At 37.6% G+C, this 22,284-nt stretch overlaps 1 protein-coding gene and 1 long non-coding RNA gene across 4 annotated transcripts in view; one reads left to right on the plus strand and one right to left on the minus strand.

Moving 5' to 3' along the window:
* Positions 1 to 110: 110 nt before the first annotated feature.
* Positions 111 to 4,525, plus strand: LOC135303032 (uncharacterized). Of its 2 annotated transcripts, XR_010364571.1 has the most exons (3): positions 111 to 1,251; positions 2,197 to 2,272; positions 3,082 to 4,525. It is a non-coding gene; the product is annotated as an uncharacterized LOC135303032 (long non-coding RNA). The 2 variants fall into 2 exon arrangements; XR_010364570.1 differs by lacking the exon at positions 111 to 1,251 and having other exon boundaries at positions 1,264 to 2,272.
* Positions 4,221 to 22,284, minus strand: part of GPR176 (G protein-coupled receptor 176) — a 31,518-nt gene continuing 13,454 nt past the window's right edge. The window contains exons 2-4 of one of the 2 annotated variants that reach the window (XM_064424201.1): positions 9,198 to 9,265; positions 7,164 to 7,416; positions 4,221 to 6,261 (exon numbers count right to left, since the gene is read on the minus strand). In XM_064424201.1, the coding sequence (XP_064280271.1) occupies positions 5,154 to 6,261; positions 7,164 to 7,408 (1,353 nt within the window). In that variant the 5' untranslated portion in view covers positions 7,409 to 7,416; positions 9,198 to 9,265 and the 3' untranslated portion in view covers positions 4,221 to 5,153. The remainder of the gene's footprint in view (positions 6,262 to 7,163; positions 7,417 to 9,197; positions 9,266 to 22,284) is intronic. The other variant, XM_064424200.1, reaches the window with a different exon arrangement.

The following is a 22,284-nucleotide window of genomic DNA, read 5'->3' on the forward strand; positions in this document are numbered from 1 at the left end:
GCCCGTGCTGTGGGCTGCGGGTGTTCCCTGCCCGGCCTTGGCTGCGGCACCCGTTGTGTCGTGCTCGCACACGAGCGAGGTTGAATCGCTCTGCAATAAACCCGTCAAAAGTTCAAATTGTTACTGGCGTCACTGCTTCTACGTGAACACTCACCGCTAATAAGGAATTGACTATTCATAAGGAGAGCGTGATTGCCTTCATAATCCCATCCCTTTCTATCTTTCCTGCATTTAAACAAAATGTGAAGACCATTCCCATGGTCCGATTAACTTAAAAAAACCCCAAAACTACAGAGACAATTCCGGGCTCCTACTGCTTCCTTTGATACCCATGTGTGTTAAAATCAGGTTTTCATTGGCAGTAAAAATTCACAAGAAACAGTTTCCTCTAAAGAAACAAAGTGCATCTCATTCAAATTAAGGTTTTGATTGACATATTTTTTGTGCCAAAATAAATATACTTAGCTAGTGGTGTTATGTATTGAGGTCTGCAGTAGCACTTTTGTTGATGCTTACAGTATATTGCATTTACTGTCACATGTGCCACTAAGAGAACCATTTTCCCTGGTATTTAGTGTAGTCACGATGCAATGTGGCTCCCAGTTAAGAACTGCAGATAAACAGAAAATGCTCTAGGGGACCCTGTGTGGTTTTGCCTCCTCCCTAAGCATGCTGAGCTCTGCTACGTTAAAATTTTAACATCTTCTGATTGCTAAAGCAATACCATAATGGTGTTTGGAACATGTTTATATGTGCAAGTTGAATATCTAAGGCCGGTAATCTGGTAATGACAACGAGAAAGCAGTAGAATGGACAGTATCATTCCAAACTGGCTAAATCAAAATATGAGGGTATTAGGAATTACGTTAGCTATACATAATGAGATATGGCAAGGACCTAGGTGTAACTGGCCAAATTTTTTTATTTTTTTTCTACAGTACAACGCGTATGCTGAACAGCTGACAGAGTTTGTCTTGTTATCAACTTTCCTATTACGGACTGCCTACAGCCTCACAAGAGCCTTTGAAAGGAGCTATCCAGCTCTGGATCTGCTTACAAATGGACATAAAACTCCTTTGAAATGGGTGCAGGAATAGGCTTCTTGCTGTTGCTTGTTCACACAAAACCATTGAAGGTTTCCAATGAGCCTGTCACACCTGAGATTGAGTAGTAATGGCTGATCAGGGGTATCTCAAACCACAGCTGAGCTTATCATCTGCTGTGTTTCCTGGAAGACCCAGAGATGAAGAGGTTCATAGAGTTCATCTCAAATCCTGTAAATCAGTTCATAAGAGTCTTCCTCTCCAATAAAGACTGAACTTTATCAATAACATTAAATATTACATAATCTCAAATATTGTTATAGGTTTCAGGGGTACTTGAGCTTGAACTAGAGCTTGTACTGAAGCTTGAACTAGAAAAGCAGAATCAAGGATGAACTTGCTTTTTTTGCCTTTCCAGGAACATGTCATTTTGTTCCAAGATAAATTCTATAGTTCTTTAAGTATAACAATTTTTTTCATTTTAGAAAGAAAGGTTGGAATGGAAAAAACTCTTTGTGTCTAGAAAGTGGACAGGAAGAAAAACACTCCAAGATGTGCTTTTCATCCTTAAAATAGGTTATAACATGATGAAATCACATTTAGACACGCTGTCTTGATACTCAGAACACAGTTGTCATAGTAACAGAATTTATTTATCCTTTTCTTCCTGATGCAATCAAAAAGAAATACAAGCAACAGGGACATAGAGGGAACTTGTTCCCAATTACTATTGCTTACCTTCATACTCCTCTTCTGAAAAGCCTTTTAATACACAAATAGGTAGCCAAAACACTTTTATTTCATTGTCTCATACATGCTGGAGGAAAAAATACTATTATTTTTTTAATGCTCATTAGTTATGTGCCTTAGATTATTTTTCATATCTTTCTGTGTACCTTCGCCTGAAGTACCTTTTATTTACCATAGGCAATATTTCTAAGGCAGACTCTAACAGTTCCAGTACTCAGGTTAGGAGAAGCACAGCTAATATTCACTGTATTAATTCCTCTAAAGGATATGGCAATAAACAGACTCCTATCTTGCAAAGGAAAAAGTGATTATGTAAAAAAGACCAAAAAAATCCCCGTAACTCAGTTCTGTGTCACTTTAGTATGATGTTATAACAAGACTTGTTTGTTGATTTTTTCTTCAGGTTGGACACTGGAAAACATTTTGCCCAGGTGAACAATTTGAGCAACAATCCAAGCAACAACAGTAATGACTCAAAGGTACTACAGTCTTAAATGGAGTTAAAAATGAAACAAGTCAAATATTCCATCTTGCATAAATTATTTCCTGAATTACTGTTTTCTGATGGCAATTCTAGCATAGAGGCTGGTTTGTGAATTTTACACAAATTAAACGGGTTGGTTTTTACACAGGTTGGGTTTTCTTTCTATAACAAGATGTGCTTTGTGTATTTTTTCCACATGGATGAATTGCTGAAAGATGAACTAAAAACATTCTCAAGTAATTCCTGAGGTATGAAAAACCACTGTAGTTAATTTCTTGGTGAAGGATTTCAATGTCTTTGGATATAATCTGATAAAAAAGTACAATCAAGTTTACATGTATTCTTTTTGAAAGAAAGAAATATTTTTGTCTCAACAGTAAAAAACCATCACAAACCCTTTGCTTTCCAGATATAACATAAAATTATAGACAATTTAACTCTTTAAATTTAACTTTGGTGTTTCGTACAACACAACAGTTGAAAAGGACAAAAGCAGGTTTGCTTTCTTGAAAGGAGTTCAGATCTGAGTAAACATTTATCCACATTCAGAAATCCCAGAGATTTTGAGCAGTCCCTATATGTAAGTGAGACGTGATTGTTAAACTTAGTCAAAATTCTTAAGGAAACTACAACTCCTACTTTGATTCTTAGGTTTTCAAGATTTTCTCAATGGCATCTGTTCTTTCACTAATTTTGGAAAAACAAACACTCCATTGAATTACTTTTTATTGGCACTTTTTAAAAATGCATGCTGTAGTACTTCTCTACCTCTGCCACAGAAGAACCAATTTTTTCTGATTTCAGGCAAGCTATGTCTGTCTTTTCATCTCTGTATGTAAGAAGGGCAGCTCAGGCTTCCACCACCCATGTCGACCCCTTGAAGACTGTTCCTCACTCCCAAACTGAGAAGCTCTTGAACTAGCAAGAAATGAAATGCACTGAAACCAAAGAAGAAATGGAGAAAAACATATTTTACACAGTAATTTATACACTTTAAATACATTTTTATTAAAACATATGCTTTTAATGACTTGTAGAAATCCACAACCTTGGAGCCATCAGAAGCTGGTGACTTCCTTCAATAATGTTGAAGGAAGAAAAGGTACATTCTGCTTTAGCAGAATTTCTTCTTACTTTTAAGATTAACTGGTTGGATTTAGTAAGTTTCTTTGAACTTGACAAGATTCTTCACCTTGTCCCTTTTAAAGTATGCTTTAAAGAAAACTACTTTCACAAACAGACAGTAATCACAGATAAAGGTTCAGCATGCAGCAAAGTGAAGTACAGGAAAACCACAAGGAACAAACAGGTGTTACAAAGATTGTGCTTTTAAGAAACTACCCACAGAGACAACAGTGAGTGCAGATGAAAGACTGCTTGAAACTGAACAAGAGCTAAAATGTCAGGGTTGCAATAGTTTTAGGTCACCTAACATCCAGCTAGAGTTTAAAGTTCACATTCAGTATAAATGAGACAGTGTGCCTGTGATTATGCAGAGAGACAAGTTGCAGCACAACACCTGAACTCTCAGAGAAAGGCTGCTGAGCTGATAGCAGGGTTGGCATGACTGACTCACTCAGGAATTAGGCACCAGATTTGAAAGTCTTGTGTTCATACACTGGATGGTCTGCTCTGCAAGATGAGTGGAGCTGGAGGGTTGATATCTGTATCTGTGAAGATAGAAGGAAAACTTCTCTACCTCTGGCAATATTGAGCAACAGCACCAATTAAACTTTTGCCTTTTTAGGTCTGTTGCCAGCTTCTTCACCCAACAGTTCCGCTGTCACTGCAACACTCAGAATCCCTCTCTGTGAGTCTCTCTCTCTCTCTGTATGAGAGTGAGACAGACTCAGAAATCGAGACTGTCATACTCAGAGAAAGGCCACTAGCATTTCACATCCATTTCTTTCATTTGCTTGCTTTTCCATAAGAAAACAGCAGAGTGCACCAGCAGCTAAGTTTATTTCAAGGCTTACCCCTTAGTTACTTAATACATACATTACACTTTAAGGACATTTTGTATATGCCCTTTATCACAGGATTCTTAGCACATACATATTTGTTATATGCCTTTATCACAGGATTCTTAGCACATACATATTTGTTTATTGGAGTCAGAATTTGTCCTGTATAGTCTCCAATCCATTTTTTACTTAAATCTACAAGAATATATGTGGGATCTTTATAAAAAGAGGTCTTTCTCGGGTTTAACACACATGATGATTTGGGTATTCTTGGCTTTGTGGATGTTTTAAGCCAAAAACCAGTGGATTAGGTTTCAAAATATTTTAGATGTTTGGCAGATGCTTGGTAACTAATTTGTGCAAAAAAATCCAGCAAGTTTTAACACTGATCAAATAAATGCACATAACAGAAAACAAATGCACATAATAGTCCATCCTACTTCATTAATGCAATGTGCAGAATCTTGCTGTGTCTGTTTGTGGGAGAGTAGGACTTACCATGCTGCACATCTTCTGCTCTCTACAGCCATTCCTGTTAAGCTACTTTAATGCCCAGTCCATTTTAATACAATGTAACGTTTCCCATAAAACCAACTGCTGTATTTCCATTATTCAGCCATAAAAATAGTTCCCAAATTCATATGTACTTTTGAAAGTTAATAACAAGGTATCATTGTAGAGATTTCAGAGATCAAACTACAAATTTCCATATATATTTGATATATTATTTTCATTATGTATTTCATATTAATAAGGAACACTTGTATATATGTTTTTCTTTTGTTTGTTCATTTAACTTATATTTGGCCAAAAAAAATCAGGTTGTAACAAATTTCAACATAATAAAGATCCATGGGATCAAAAATGTAATAGAAAGTGACCTTCCTCTGTCACTTAAAGCTCCTGCTCTTACTAAGAATCCACCTTGGGAAAGATACTGACTTTATTGTTTCTGCTGACTTTTCTTTCTGCTTTACACTTAGGCTGTTTTGTCTGGATTAGCTCCTCAGGGGTATTCCCCAAAGGAGGCAGGAGTCGCTTCTTATTGTTTCGGTTTTCTGAGAGCCACTGTGGAGGCAGCTCAAAGGGTCCAAAACCAAACTGCATGGAATACTTGTCATTTACTGTATCAGCCTCTGTGGGCACAGCTGGGGCCACCTGACCTGCAGAGTCTTCAACTGTCTGTGGTATAAACCTGTGAACTGAAGTCTGTCCTAGCTCTAAACTGGTGCTAGGAATTTCTTTCCGTTGAAAGTCACTAGAGCCAATGGATTTGGTCTCATTCTCCTCATCTTCCATTGGCTTGAAGATTTGTTGTTGCCCAATATGAAACATCTCCAGAAGCTGGCTTCCTGAATGGACACTGGGCTCCAGATTATCATCTGCAATGCCACCCGAGCTGACAATGTTTCTCCTGCTGAACCTTCGGTGCAGCTGCACTATTGTCCCCACCAAGCACTTCCGTACCGATTTGTTAACAGTTAAAAATAACAAAGGGTTGGCCAGCAAAGAGACTTTGGGCAACCAAATAGCAGTGAGGAGCAAGAAGACTGAAATATCTGAAATATTGAGTATGGTGCGGTAAATCACCAGAGTCACGTAGGGCACACTGCAGAAGATAAATACCATAACCATAGAAAGCAGCATGACGTGGAGCTCAGCTTCCCGCTGGGAGGCATAAGGGATAGAAACTGTATTCTGAGGGGTCCTTAGTGCAGCTATGATGACCTTTTTCTTCTGGCTGGCACTCAGTGCTCTGCGAATAAGAATCATAAAGAGAAATACCACAGCCACTGGTACAATCACAGTGGTGATATTGTAGATGATAACATATATCAGGTGGCCAAGGGAGTAACTCCAAGATTCAGAGCAAGTGGACATGGCATAAATATCAGACACATTGGTCACAGCAAATACTGGAATGCTGGCCACTATTGCATGGGCCCAGATGTAGATAACCAGGTCTCGGGATTTTGCATCAGATATTTTTCTTTCCAGAGGATATAAAACAGAGTAGTATCTGTCAAAAAAAAAAAAAAAAGAAAAGAAAATAAATTCATTATTTTCATGGCCATACTGCTTATGAGAAAGTAACCTCTCAGGAGCCATCTGAGCATAACGCTCCAAATTCCTAACTGGGTTGCCAACTGACTACCTGTTTATGCAAGGGAAAAGAAAAGAAAAAAAAAGAAAAAAAAACAAACCAAAGGTCTGCCTTTGCAGGTCTGTCTGTAATATCAAGACCACATTTTTTGTGGTGAAAATTTCTTTCGAAACATCACTTTGGCTGATGCATATGAATATTATTTTGAAGATTTCACCATTAACTCGCTTATAAACTAGACAGAACATTGCACACACTCAAAATTTCAAAAGGCATTATGAAGGCATGTGTCACATTCAATAGCCAGAGTCATAGTTTTAGAAGTTGCTTTATAACAACTTTTATAACAAAATCCAGATTTTTTTTCTGGATATTTGGAAAAAGCTGTTGGTCACAAATTACATGTTATTACATTACAACTATTGGAAGTACAATGATCGGTTTTTTTGTACAAGCTGTGGTTGGCAAGCCCTGAGCAAAGGCACTGCTGAACACTGAACATTCTGTGTGCATTTAAAAAAAAAAGTGCATCTCTGACATGCACTTCAAATTTCAGACGTTGATTGTTTGCTTACTACTGGAGTACTCCTCTGGACTTTTAAGCTCACACAATTTTCATGACAGACCTAACTTTTCACACTTATCAATATAAGCAGTAGGAATTTGTGGTTTTTCTGCAGCAGATCACAAGTTTTCAACTGATATGCTGTTCCATTTGCAATATTGGTGTGCATTACAGATAGTGATACCACATTTACCAAGACAAGGGGAGAAAGAAGAAAGAAAAATCCAGGATCATGGCAAATTTTCCCCATTACCTGTCAAGAGCAATGGCTGGAAAACTAAGGATGGTCACTGAGCAGAAGACTTTGTGCAGAAACTTGGCAATTCTGCAGAAGAGCATCGTATAGATCCACCAGCAGCAGTGTGGACTGGCACTAAGAGCAATGTCAAAAGGCACACAGACCAGGCTGGCACAGATCCCCGAGCAGGCCAAATTCTTAATGAACCGGTTTGTTACCGATTTCAGTAACGATGTTCTGCAAGTTGACCACAGCACCATGATGTTACCTGTGAGTAGAGACGGGAAACATAAAAAAAGGAAAACAAACAACTAACCCCAGGCCCCAATAACAATAATCTTAACAGATTTGAATGCTCCCTAGTACTGCAAATGAGAATAATTGTTTGGAGTTTGCCAGGTATCACTGATTTGGATCGTGATGCTGCTCAAATTAGGAAGTCAGTAAGGGCTAGTGGCTTCATGAATCAGAAGGCTGAAAACAGATTACACTCCAGCTATCCCCTCTCAGCTTCTGGTAATAAATGAATTAGGGGATTTCAGAGGCAAATGCCTAAGAAAACTATCAAAAACATATTTTTAGATACTTATGTTGATTCCTGTATTAAATGGTCTATCCTGACTGTTCAAATACAGAAACTGGCTAAAGTGTTCATATTTTAATAAATAGTACAGAATTATTTTTTTAAGATAAAAATTTACATTATTACAAATTTACACTACGTAAATACAGATACAATTAAAATATAAGTACGTAGTTTGTAAATGGATTACAGCAGCTTACTTTTTTTTTCTTTTCATTAACCACTTCAATGGCACAGACAGGCCTGTGTAAAGTCATCCAGAAGAAATCTACCTTCCCCCCCTCCCCCAAGACATTCTCTATGTACATAATAACAAAACAAATAGGACAAGCAGAACAGAAAAAAAAGACTTGCTGCACATGACTTCACAGAAGTACACACAGAATGCAACCTGTTGATTCAGATATTCAAGCTCTACACATTTGTTTCTAATAGAGTGGATGGATAGCAGTGAAGCTGAAGTACAGAAAAAAAAAAAAAAAAACAGGATTAGCCATGACAGTATTTTTCCCTTATCATTGCATTCCATCCAAATCTCAGAAAGAAATATCATATGACAGACACAAGTTCTCCATCATAAATTTCCATATGATTCTACCTTACACAGCAACAGCACAAGAGTAAATTAAGTGATCTGTTCTTATAGCATGGGCCCCTTCTAATGCATATCAGGATACCATAAAATTCACAGTATTTTCTCTCTCCTTTAAAAATCTGTCTTTAAAAGATCACAGAATCATAGAATAGTTTGGGTTGAAAGGGACCTGAAAGATCATCTTGTTCCAACCCCGCTGCCATGGGCAGGGACAACTTCCACTAGACCAGGCTGCTCAAAGTCCTATTCAACCTGGCCTTGAACACATCCAGGGATGAGGTATCCACAATGTCTGCGGGCAACCTGTTCCAGTGCCTCACCACCCTCACAGTAAAGAATTTCTTACTAATATCTAATCTAAACCTGCCCTCTTTCAGCTTAAAGCCATTTCCCCATGTCCTATCACTACATGGCCTTGTAAAAAATCCCTTTCCAGCCAGCTCTCTTGTAGCCCCCTTTAAGTACTGGAAGGCTGCAGAGGTCTCCCTGGAGCCTTTTCTTCTCCAGGCTTAACAACCCAACTATCTCTGCTAGCACAGCTGAGTGGGGCACACTCATGTAACATCATGTAACAGCATCATGTAACACATCATGTAACCTGGTCGCAGCTTTCCTGCCCTGACCTCACAGACATTCTTTTTCTCCTTTATTTTATTTCTCCCAAAGCTGTACTGTGCAGTACCACTAGATCAGTCAAAGCATAGCTACCAGCATACAAATACTGCTTGACAAGACAACTCCATTTATTCTCTGCAGCTGGACAGTGTTCAAAGTGGAGTTTAGCTTCCCAACTCCAAGCAAAGTTAAACTGTTCTTACTGCAGACCATATCAACAGCCACATTGTGGATACTCTGTATTGTTGACACTTACCAGAAGTTCTTTTGAGTTGAAGTGTAATTGATTTATGTGGCAGATTTGTTAGCGTTTTTGTAGGTTACCTACAAATAGACATAATGAGAGAAAACAGCATCTTAAGCTGCTGATTGAGATATGAAAAAGCCGCTGCAGTCCCCCAACACTTCCCTCTGCTGACTTTATCATTCTTTGCCTTGATTTCTCCTCCAATCAGTAAAAACCCCCAAAGCTTTTACATGCCAAGTAGAGTATTCCAATGGCTGTCCATGTAAAATACCAGCAAGACCATATTCTTGTTCACATGGCCAATGTCTGTACCAAGTGGCAAGTACCAATAATTAGCAAAAAGTCTACTTCTGCTTCTTGATAAAACAGCACTGTTTCAACGGAAGCATGCAATATTAACTTTAAAATCTATCTCACACACCTCCTATTTCAGTCTGCAGTACCTGAATGTCATTTGGGATTCAATTTTCTATATATTGTGTCATGTGTCTTATGCAAATTCCTTTTGATACTGACAAAATATTGAGTTACATCTCTAATATCTAATGTATTTTGAAGAAAGGAATCATCACCTGGTTTTTGGCAGGTGCTTTGGGCCCAACAATGTATTCCTCAGGCAGTATTCAATCAGTTGTATTTGAAGCCTTCTAAGTTGCTAAGAGATACTCAGTCAATCAAACCACTTGCTTTCAAAAATATCTCCAACTCTCCAGCTATTAGAAAATACTTCTAACAGTAATAATATATTTTTACAATGCCCTGGAGAGGGGAGAAAACAGACTCTTTTGTGTGGTTTTGTTTGTTTGTTTAAAATTAATTTAGATCTTTCATCTAATTTCAGTTGCATTGATTTTATAACACTAATTCCCAAGCAAGTTTCACCTTCATTAGAATTAATATAAATGAAGAATGGAAAACTAAAAGAAATCAGAAGTGTTTTCATTAATACTTCAGAAGCCTCTAGAGAACTACTAAGCTTTCCTTCAGGGTCCTGCAGAGGAGCTTCATGCAAGACTCCATATTATCAGTTGTTGAATTACTTCTGTAAATTATGTCAAATTGTCATTTATTGTCAGAGAGTCACAAGGAAATGAAATTAGCTCTGTTCTGACTGATCCTAAATGGGAAGAATGAAGTATAAAGAAGTACTGGTTCAAAAACAACTCTTTAAGCAGATAAAATAAAATCAGAGCCTGAAAGGCAAAAAAGGATAAGCAGACAGAAGTGTCCACTTGGGACACTGGAAAATTATGGAATAATGGAATATGCCTCAGGGAAACATTATTTTTTCATTTGCAACTATGATTTATCTATTAATAAACTGCTCTAATGAACCAGATCAGCTTTACTATGGACTGGTAGATCTTTGTGCTGATGCCTTCAAATCAAGTCTTTCCCTTCATACATCCCAAAGCAGAGGAAAAATTATACCAGAAACTTTGCATGGCATTAAATATAAGAAGATTCGGAACAAAACTACAAACATTTCCCATTTCATTGTTCCTCAGTTTTCCCCAGCAAAGGAGGAGGATAACACTGCTCCAGGCAACAAGGCAATTCAATAAACAATTGTGCTCTGAATACCAATTGTGCTCTGAATCTTTTCACAAAGTCTAGAGGCTCTTTTCCACTCTCCAAGTATTAGTCATTCACTGATGAACCTGGGAAAAATTTATTCTCCTTAGGTTACAAGTGTACTGGAGCATTGCACATCCTCACAGTGGGCAAAGCTGTCATTTTCTACCATAGATTAGTTTCAGAAGAGTTTCTGCTGGATAACTGGTCTAGACCAACAAAACCTTGAACCCAAACTTCCCATGGGGTTTGTACTGGCTAGCTGGGAGGCATCCAAGAAAAATGGGAATGAACAAACAGCTGGAAAATGCAGCATCTTGCAATTTTCTATAAGTCAATACTGTCAGGAACATGAGATAAACAATCACATGTCACAAAGCATATCCCATATTGCCAAGTTCCACCACTAATGCAGAAAGATGAAGTGTTTTTAATATAAAAAGGAAAAGCACATCTTTGGTCTTCCCAGAGAGTGAGCCGTGTCTATATAAAACCCTTATGACACCTGACATTATTGGACAACCTTCTCAGTACACAGACTGACTGAGCAGGACAGAAAAATCATGCTTAGAATAGAATAGCTGAAGTTGGAAGGGGCCCAGTGAGGTTCATTGACTCCCTCAAGACTCCCTACAACTAAACCCTGTAACTAAGAGCATCATGCAGAAACTCACTGAACCCTGTCAGGGTTGGTGCTGCAACCACAGCTCTGGGGAGCCTGTTCCAGTGACCAATCACCCTCTCAGTGAAGAACCTCTTCCTAATGCCTCATCTGAGCTTCCCCGATTGATTCCAGCTTGATTCCATTTCCTTGTGTCCCATTTCTGGCCACCAGAGAGAGGAGATCACCACCTCCCATTCTGCTACCCCTCCTTGAGGAAGGTGCAGACTGAAATGGGGTCACCCTCTGCCTTCGCTCCTCCAAGCTGACCAAGTGTCCTCAGCTGCTCCCTGTAAGTAGCTTGTCTGTGCCTTTGACCAATTGTCCAAGTAAAAAAGAAATGTGAAATATTAAAGGTAACCACCTGCCAAGTCAGAGTTAATTTTATCCTGGTATTAGTGATCATAACTATCAACATTCAATAAATCTCCATGTACTATATACCAACTCTGTTGTATGAGATTGAAAAGATGATTGTTTCCAGTCATTCCCTACTTTTTTTTTTAATTGAGAAACATCACAGATAAGCAGCTACATCGTACATTAAGTTGCACAGTACACTGAGAAAGTAAATACAGTGGTTCACCATAGCATGCTGCCCCAAAGTCCTTCTAGCCTTTACTGTGGTTCAAGTTCACTGAATCTGCAAACAGTAACATTTTCTGACCACGAAATGTTATCAGAGTACATTAGTCTCATTCAGAGCAGCAAAAATTACTTTTGCTCCTGTTCCAATTTGTACTCCTTGAATTTCACTGCCAAATGCAGGCATCAGCAGCTGAGATAGTCCTGAAGTACTAGCTTTTAGCAGTACTTCAAATAATGTGAAAGAGTCATAAAAATACCTTTAACAAGCAGAAGTAAGATCGCCATGGAAACCAGAGACAGTTATCTGAAGAAATGCATTTGCCATGCAGTCAAAAAAAAAAATAAAATACTGCTCTTTGTCAACTAATTCATGGAACTCAATCCATTAGCTGGGTATGACATCCATCTTACATTTTTGTTAACTTTAATCAGCACACAACTGAATCAAAACAGTCTGCACTCCAGCAAAATCCTCCTCCTCACAACCTGATGTCCTCTGCTTGCTCACTTCCCTCCAGAGCAGAGTTCCAGGAATCCAGCCATCCTTCCTAGAAGAGAGCCTCTGTGTACCCCACCCACGCTCCCTGCATTGTCACAGGGAAGGAGCTGGCAGCCTTCTTTATGGAAAAACAAATCAGGAAGTCACAAAAAAGGTTAGAAACTAGGCTTTAGCCATTAAAATCATTAAGTTAAAACTAACTGAAAAAGTCACAGTTTCTGTGAACATGATGAATGGGAAAAATTTTCATGTTGAAACCCCAGACTGACTAAATTCCCAACTCTCCAATACTGTTTATGATTGTTTTTCAAAGTATTTTGAGGAGGGTGTTTTTCACAGACCTTACTCTGACAAACCACACTCCAAAAAAGTGGTTAATTGGAAACATTTCTGGCACCCATGATAGGTAGCTATCAAATACTCTTCTTATTAATATGTATATTTACCTATTCATTTCCAGAAAGAATATGGATATGTCAGGATACATTTTGCCTTACACAGCTTGAAGAAATGTGGAAATTTATCACAGAATCACAGAATGGTTGAGGCTGAAAGAGACCTCTGAAGATCATGTTGGCCAAACCCTGCTCAAGCATGGATAAATTCTTGCAATTCTTTATAAGTCTTTATAATTCTTTTTATATTAGTTTGAAGAAGTATAGCCATGAGACTGATAGAATAACCTTTATAGATGAAAGACCATAAAACTAAACCAAAAAGTAAATTTCCTGAAACCAAATCCAACCTTTTCTAATATTTTTGCTACAAACCTCAAAATTTGGTGATAAAATAACAATTGCAGTCTAGTTAAAAATAGTAGGAAAGTATTTAATTTGTCATTTTAGTATATTTCTTTCAATTTCAGTTTGTGCATATGTGCAACCAAATGTTTTCTATCCAAAATGAAGTGTCTGCTGCAAATGAACTACCTTGGAACAAGGTTTGCTGTATGCCAAAACTTCTTTTCCCTTCATAAAACAGATGAACTCCCTAATTTTAAGATGTTTCTCACTCCTACTCTTAGAATTCTCATTCACAGATTCCTACTTTCATCCTAACTATTGATTCAGAAATATAATTATGTAAGAGATTTATCAGGTGCAGTGAACTACACAAAGCAGGAATTTGCCCAGCATGGGGTAGTTCCCTGCAGAGTGTTTCAGCAACAATTTAATATATATTGGAAACCCTTTCATTTGAAATGTGATATTTGTCTTCGTGGTTTCTGTTTCCAGCAATGTATAGTTCAAGGTTTTAGGAAAGGAGCTAGTTCATAGCAGCTTAGTCTCAAAAAGTGAACGAAGATTTCCTTGCAAGAACAAGTGTGTCATTGGCTTTTGTTGCAGCACCACTTAGAATTAGTCCAAGGCCACAACCTGCCTACATAATCCACAGGCAGCTGCTACTGTGACTTGCTCTGAGGGTAGAGCAAAAGTAGAAAACATATATGAGGAAATTTATATTATACTTACAGCAAGCATATGTTATGTAATATGATGGCATATTTAATGTCAAAATCACTATGTAACATTTCCATTAATGTATTTCCATTTACTGCTTTTGTTAGTATTTGATATGTTTATTGTCTATAGGGAGATTCTAAAGTAACTGCATCCTGCTAATGGTCTTGTATTCCCACTTGTAGTTCTTTCAGATAGGCTTATTTGAAAGAAGGTAAAAAAGCATTGCACTGATAATCTTCCAGTTCTTCATACCCCCTGCCACTTTTTCCTGCCTCACCTTTTGTATTTGCTATCCCACTAAATGGAAAGAATTTCTAGACAGGAGCAATCATTTTCTCCCTTGTGATAAACTACGGTCCTTCAACAGCCATCAAGATCATTTCAGCCCATCAAGAAAACAACCAAACCTACAAACATACTTATTTTACTAAACTACACTTGCCTTGCCTGAATTCCTGGCCTCTATTTTAAAAGCAATCTCCTCAAAGAATCTGAAACTCTTCAAGATCCTTGGAAGGAAAAAAAGTTTAGAGAATATTGCATCTGCAACTTCAAAACCATAGACTGTTCCCATGTCAGGAAAATATGGCAGCAAAGTGTAGCATTACCTTTCAAACCTAAGCTATGAAATTGAAAAACTGAAAAAAGATTGTCCAGATGTACTATTCTAACAATAACAGGAAAATAAAGTCTTTTCAAAGTTAGTAATTTTTTAAATCACAGTGCATAAGGGACCAGCCTCAGTACAAAAATGTTGCCAAATTTTTTAAACCAAGGATTTTACATGATCCCCACAGGAGTTCCCCATGACATAGGAACCAATGTTTTGACCATTTCTACAGAGAAAGAAAATACAAGGAACAGATCTAGAAGAGGTAAAAATATTGGATGCCCACATTATCAACATATGTGAAATCATTAGCATAAGTCTGGGATCCTGAATCTCCTTTTCCGACATATCTAGTGAAACCCCTGGCTACCTTACACAAGGCTTCATGCCTCAGAGAGCAAATCTGATGTTGCCAGTGAAACACCACAAGGCCTGGCCAGTAATCATCCTGAATGGACAATCTGTCTGTTCTTCAGCATCCTTGGCACAAGAGAAATAGCCATTGTCCCTTTGTTTTATAAGGCAATCAGAAAAGGGCTGTTTTGAACCTGTATTGTCATGAGAGGACTGTGTCAAGCAGCAGGGTGATTTACTTGAGCAACCCTGACCACTGTGCTGAATCTAATTGGAAATAGCAGTCTTAACACAGGAAACAAGCAAGTTTAAGGATTTGTTTTTAAATAACACTGCTATCAGCCTCTTTGTACCTCTGTTTGCAGAGAGCCTGCAGTCCCTTTTGTTGGTAACCTCCTTGTGTAAGTGCAGACATGGGTCTTCAAATGCACCTTTTTTGTCTGGCTTCCCACAAGCACCTGCAATTCATAGGCAGGTATGTTGGTGCCATTAAGGACGTAAGGTCACACAGATGTGACTTCTCACATCACGGATGTTTCATTTAGAAACCAGCCCTAGTCCCTAACAAGGTTCTTTTAGGAGGAACCTGCAGGACCCCTGGCATCTCTGCGTGACATGCCAAGGGCAGATCCAGGAGGACACTGACAGCTTTCCACTTGCAAGGCTGCAAAAAAAAATTGTGGTTTAGAGCAACTCCAGCATTTAGCCTGGGCTTTAAGCTGCTCCACCATCAACAGCTGACAGGAGCAACTTCCCACCTTCCACACTCAACATGATTACCTCCTGTGCTGTTCAGAACCTTATTCTCTCCTGCCTTCACCCTTATATCCACTTTTACACAAAATGCTACCAGACCACAACGCAATGCAGATACAGTCCAACAATATCATGCTTATGCAAAATTATTTCTTCTGCATCCAGTCCTTTTCTAGTTGTTCATTCAAGATTTTCAGACAAAACTTATAAAAGAAATTAGTTGCTATGCTATATTGCAGTATAGCAGATATGTGAGATCTATGCAGCCTATACAACCAACTGGACAATTTTAATTTTACTAAATTACTGGGTAGCTGGTTTTCTCTGGATTGCTTATTGAGGAAAAAATGAGACATATATGCAATTTAAAATCAATGACACTTAACAGAGAACAAAATTTTAAAAGCCTGTGGTAATTACTAGTAGCTGGAAAACAGACTTTATCTTTTTTCTTTTAGAAATTGAGGCTATCTTGCACTCTTGGTTAAAAGAAATTCCTACCCATTAGCACCAATTTTCATCCCCCATTACAGCTGAAATTAGGGAGTTTGTAGCTGAAAGATATCACACCAACAGCTATTTCATACTGCAGAAATTATTTCTGGACCTACCCTACAGTCCTGTGACTTATTTTTGCTCCAGAAAGATCTGACATCATTCCTGCATTAATTTGCCAGTGCTTCCCTTTCTCCAAGTGCCAGTTTACTAGAAACAAAATTTTATTTTTTATATAGTTTTGCCATGCAACCATTCACCAGATCACCAGCTGGGCATATTTGCTCTTAATTTTTCAAACACAGATGTCTTCAGACAGGAATTACATATGCCTAATACATCCTGTGCAGTGGGATTAATTTACATTATATTTAGAAACAAGCTTTTTTCCTTCCCTGCCAGCTGACTGTAATGAATGGTTCTCTCAACTTCTCTCAGCCCTATAAATGTACTGAAGTAATACTCACTAGGAATAAGAAAGTAGATCTGGGGACTCTGACAGACATCTGAGAAACCAGGAGTTATAAAAAAAATCAGTATGACCCTGGAAAAACTTTCTGTTTAGTTACCAAAATGTGGCATTTCTCTGAAGAAATATGAATTTATGGAACCAAATAAGATTTACCCCATCTGTTAAAGGGAAGTGTTCCCATGGGATACTCTGGGCAGGCAAGATGCTTCACTGGAAGAAGTGGGGTTTGGTTTGATTTGGTTTGGTTTTTTCTTAAAAGCTATAGAGTCCTGAAACATAATTTTGGATTTTTTTGATCAAGCATTTCACTTACAGAATAAATTGTTGGCAGAGACTCTCTCCAGATTTCTTCTCCCTTATTTTTTACAGTCTCCCACAGAACTCAACGATTGGACTTCTGTATTGTCCACTCCCAATCTGCTTTCTTTTACTCTTTTTATAACGGAGTTCCCTTTTCTTAGCTCAAAATCCTCCCAGTGAGACACAGTTCACAGGTCCATTCTCTGTAAGACAGCACTGTTAAACTCAGAATAACACTGGGTTTAGTGAAATGGGCCTCAACTTTTCAATCTTCAAATGCCTTCACAGAAAACACTGAAAAAAAATTAGTACTTAACACCTCCATTCAATTAAAAAAAGCCAGGAATGCAGCTCATTAAGACTGATGGCATAGAATCCAGAGCAACATGCAAGTGCCCAGGATTGACTGTAGTAAATGGAACCAGATTAAGATTCAAAAACTGGAGAAATATTGAAATTTTTCTTTACTGTAAGAATATGATTTTTTTTTTTAAATTCTAGGTCTGGACACTGTGTAGCAGCACAATAGTTCTGATAGTAAGATAAGCTGTAAAACTGCCTAACAGCCACCCCAAATACACCCCTGATGTGCAGAGTTTTAACTTTTCTTTAACCTTCCAATAATCCAGATGAGTGCCATACTGGCAAAGGCAGAGAGCATGGTCATTTTTGCTTTAAATCTCCTTTTCTTCCCTAGTGTTAGAAATACAAGTAGACATCCATATTTGAACTTCATAAATTGCTGGACACAGCAGAAGATAAGGTACCCTGAAACCTGCCATAACATTGCCAGTACTTTGCTGTGTCTTACGTTGCACTAGTGCAGCAGTGCAGGACTTACCATGTACTGATGACACCAACTCCCTCATCAATCATCTGCATGCAGTATATAATTTTAAACTTGTGTTTTGCTGATAGATGCAGCTGAACAGAATATCTTTGCTGGCAAAAGGAATTTTTGGGCCTCTTAGCATATTAAAATCAAGCTGATTTCAATATGACAAAATTATAAAAAGCTGGAATGATATAAACTTAGTTTCTAGCTTTATTTTCTGAAATTAAAAAAAATATTTCAATGTCTTCCTATATATATATGACCTGATAAGTAAATCATGTATTAATTACCCATATGCATGTAAAGATGAAATGAACCTAAGACACATGCAGCACACAGCAAACCCTGTAAAGGACAGCAGCCTCCAGCAGAAATGAGAGGGAGGCTCCATATATGCAAGTCCTACCTCTTCCACCAGAGAGGATACACAGCACACAGGCAGTGACTTGGGGCAAATCAGCAAGTGGGTGCATCAAATCACTTAGAGCTTGCTGTGTTTTCCAACACACATATACAAATACATGCTCATTAGCAAAGCTTTCCATGGTTCTTGCATCTGTTCTCTGCAGCCATCTCTGAAACATCTCTTGTTGTGACACAGGCAGTAAATCCACAAATAACCAAGATATTAGCTGCTGTATGATTGTCCTCTGCTTATTAAACATTCAACCAATTTACTGATAGAAACCAAGGCATGTTATATTTCATATTTTGTATTTTTACATTTCTCACACACTTTTCCCCTTTTGCTGTCCTACAAAAACCACCATGTCACACTGGTTGGGGATGTTTGGATGACACATTTATGTAATTTCTCCTCTTTTGCAGAGTCACGCACTGTCAGCAGGTGAAAATGTTTAGTATCTCTCTATGCCATATGGAAACAAGCAAAAAGTAAAAACAATCCAGCAATTTTTCTTGACTTCAGCAGACAAAGTAGCAACAAAAACACATTCCAAATATCTATAGTGATTTCAGCTCTTCCATTAAGGGACTAAAATGTGTCATTAACACATAAAAACTCTTCAAGTTGTACTGCCATTACCTGGATGCATATTTTCACTAATAACTATATAATTTGTCTTGTTACCTTAAAAACAAACATGGACACACTTTGTACCTTCAGGGTATGGAATATGAAGAGCAAGATAAGGATCCCATATTTTAATAGTCCCTCAAAAATCACTATGACAAATCCCTCAAAAATCACTATGACAAATCCAAGATAGCAGAAACAAAGAAAAAACCCTTGTTTATTTAACTACAGGGGGTTTGGCATACTTCAACTTGTGACCTTAATACAAGAAAGAGTAGTGGATCCTTTCCTGAGCCATTTAGGGATTTGTCTGTGGAGACCTGCAACAGAAATACCAAGATCAGTCTGAATGAAATGCAAACACAAGCAAACAAGTGCGAAAGCATCAGCAGAAACAATAAAGCAAGAATGCTTTATTAAAAGAATGTTAAAAGAATGTAATGTATGGATAAAACAAGGACACTACTGACTAATTCTAAGACCACAGTAACAATATTACATCAGAGGCAGTACAAACCAGTTCTGCTTTTTTTCTTGGTCTTGGTCAATTTAAGCTGTTGCACATGAATGACTAAATCTTTCCTTATCAGAGTGGTTTTGATAATTTTCAGATGAAGTCTTTCAGAAGCGATCAAAGATTTAGTTTTTCTTAACTACACATTATTTTTGATATGCACAACATTTCAGTTGTTTCACAGAGTGGCTGGAGTTGGAAGAGACCTCTGGAGATCATCCAGTCCAACCCCCTGGTAAGGCAGGTTCACCCAGAGCAGGTTGCAGAGGATCACATCCAGACAGGTTTTGAATATCTCCAGAGGAGAAGACTCCACATTCTCTCATGGCAGAATGTTCCAGTGTTCTGTCATCCTCGAAGTAAAGGAGTTTTGCCACATATTCAGATGGAATATCCTGTGTTTCAAGTAGTGCCCCTTCTCCTGTCATTGGGTACCACTAAAAAGAATCTGGCCCCATCCTCTTGACATCTGCCCTTAAGATATTTATATGCACTGATAAAACATATTTTCAAACATACCCTCTTGATTCATTTGTGATGAAGATTACTTGAATCTTTAGATCACTTTTATTTCACCATTATACTCATTTGTATCAGCAATGACCACAAAAACAACTTAATACATTCACGAATGCAAAAGTAAAATCACTTCATAATAAAACAACACAGTTGTATTATTTGGATTTGGAATGTGTTTGGGTTGTTTTATTAAAATAAGTTACTAGACATAAAACTAGCACTGGAAATGAGCAAATCTCATCAAAAACATATGATAAATGAATTGAAAAAGAAACAAGTTTTTTTAAAAACCCAACAAACAGTAGTGTATATGGTGAACAATGTTACATAATTAAATTACTCTCAGGTTTTGTTAACAAACTCTCAGGTTTGTTATCATTGAAGTTCCAAAATCAAACCATCACCAAGCTTACACTAAGAAAATACTGTGAATGAATCTTAAATACAAACAAATGAGTATGACTTGTGTTTTTCATGTTACTTCAAACTAGGACATCTTATTCAAAAAACTTATCAAGAAAAAGGCATTCCAGAAATTCTCTTTACCTAAGAGACATTGTAATAAACCATTCAGTTATTGAAGTGCCAATACGAGCATCAGTAATGCTTAATGAGGAGACACTCAAAGAACAGCACAATCCACTGTCAGAGGTTACCTCAACTCTTTCTGATTTGCCAGTGGGAGACAACCCATTGTCAGTAACTGCTCAAAACAATTAGCTTCTAGACGTGTACTGGGAAAAACCACATGAGAATCACTGTGTAAACTTCAAGGGTAAGTTTAATACAAGCAAACAGAAGGCTTCACTGTGATAGGAATTTTAGATTGCATAATTGTAATAATCTGTCATATTTTGAAAATTATATAAATACAGCAGGAAAAATAGCTGCTTCTATATGATAAGAGAATAATAATATCTTATAAGATGCTTTCATTTTAGCAAACTAGCATATAGATTTCTTTTCGATTCTGTTGAAGCGATCCTTTCTTTTTCTTTTTTCTTTTTTTTTTTTTAAGAAAGGTATTTATTACCATCAGATTGCAACACTCCAGAGCTTTCCTAGAAAAATATTCTGCACAGGAAACCATATGACAACCCTCTGCCCTGTCCTGACAATCCACGCCTAGGTACACAGAAACCTGTGACTGCTCCATATCCAAGATCCACTTGGATCTTTGTGCTAATACTGTAAGAGTGCTTTAAAAGCTTTAATTTATGAGAAGTGCATTCAGAAGCAACCTCTTTTCGAAGAGCACAGTAAAGGAAGCCTTCAGCAGTCAAGTACCAAGCTTGAAATTTAAATAGTATGTGATCTAGACAGAAAATAAAGAAAGAAAAAACAAAGGGCCCACAGTGTCCTACAGTTGCCTCCAGAGACTACTCAATGAAAAATTAACTTCAGAAATTAGCACTGTAAAGCTGCAAAAAAAATCACTGCATCAGAACTCAAAGGCATTGTTAAACCCTGACTCGTTCAACCATTGCTTGTCTGAGCTGCTCAACAGAGCACAGTGGAACCTGCACCCTGAGGAGAGCAAGGCATCCCAACCTGCATCCTCAAGCAGGATTTACATGACTTCCCTGATTCCTCTAAAATTGTTTTTAGTGGAGATTATTAATTTCTTTCTTCATGCCTCACTGTTCCAACAGCAATCAATCAAAAACTGCTGGTATTTTAAGGACAGAAAAGTTAATTTACTGTTTCAAGCTTTATTGGCAAAATATGCTAATAGGGATGGAACTGACAACTACAATGGCTATATAAATTTTTCAGAAAGCATCTAGTGTATGCATCAATCAAAAAAAAAGTATTGAACTATCAGTGTTTGAGTTGTATATACATTACTGGTTTTAAATTCCTGATTAATAGCCTACTTATAACAGTCTTAATCTGACAGTACAGAATGGTTAAACTAAACAATGCATCCATTATTTCACATCTAATTCACAACATGTCTGAGAATTTAGATTTTTTTTTTGTGGCTTTTTTGTTTGTTTGTTTATTTTGGTTTGTTTTAAGAAAAGTAGATCAAACACATGGCTAGTGATTTCTACTACAGGGGCTACTACAATATGATGGCAGTCATTTAGCTTTATTTTTTACAATGTTTTGAAACACACAGACCACAGATGTGCCTGCCTGGGTACAGAAAGCTCCCTTATAGGTGTCAGTAGAAGCCACTACTCTCTCAAGGCTGTATGTTTTTAATGTGACTTGATAATATGCAAAGAAAATGGAAATGAAAAGTAAATTTTATATTGCCATACACTAAGAGAATTGGGGAATGAACCAATGGACTATTTTCATTTATTGGAAATGAGGAGATTTAATTGCGAAGCATTTTTAGATATCCTCTTTTGGCTATCCCACTGATCCCAGGATGCCTAATGTATGAAGTAGTTGTAAAATATTTCAT

Source organism: Passer domesticus, chromosome 6, assembly GCF_036417665.1.
Source record: "Passer domesticus isolate bPasDom1 chromosome 6, bPasDom1.hap1, whole genome shotgun sequence".
Lineage (NCBI taxonomy): Eukaryota > Metazoa > Chordata > Aves > Passeriformes > Passeridae > Passer > Passer domesticus.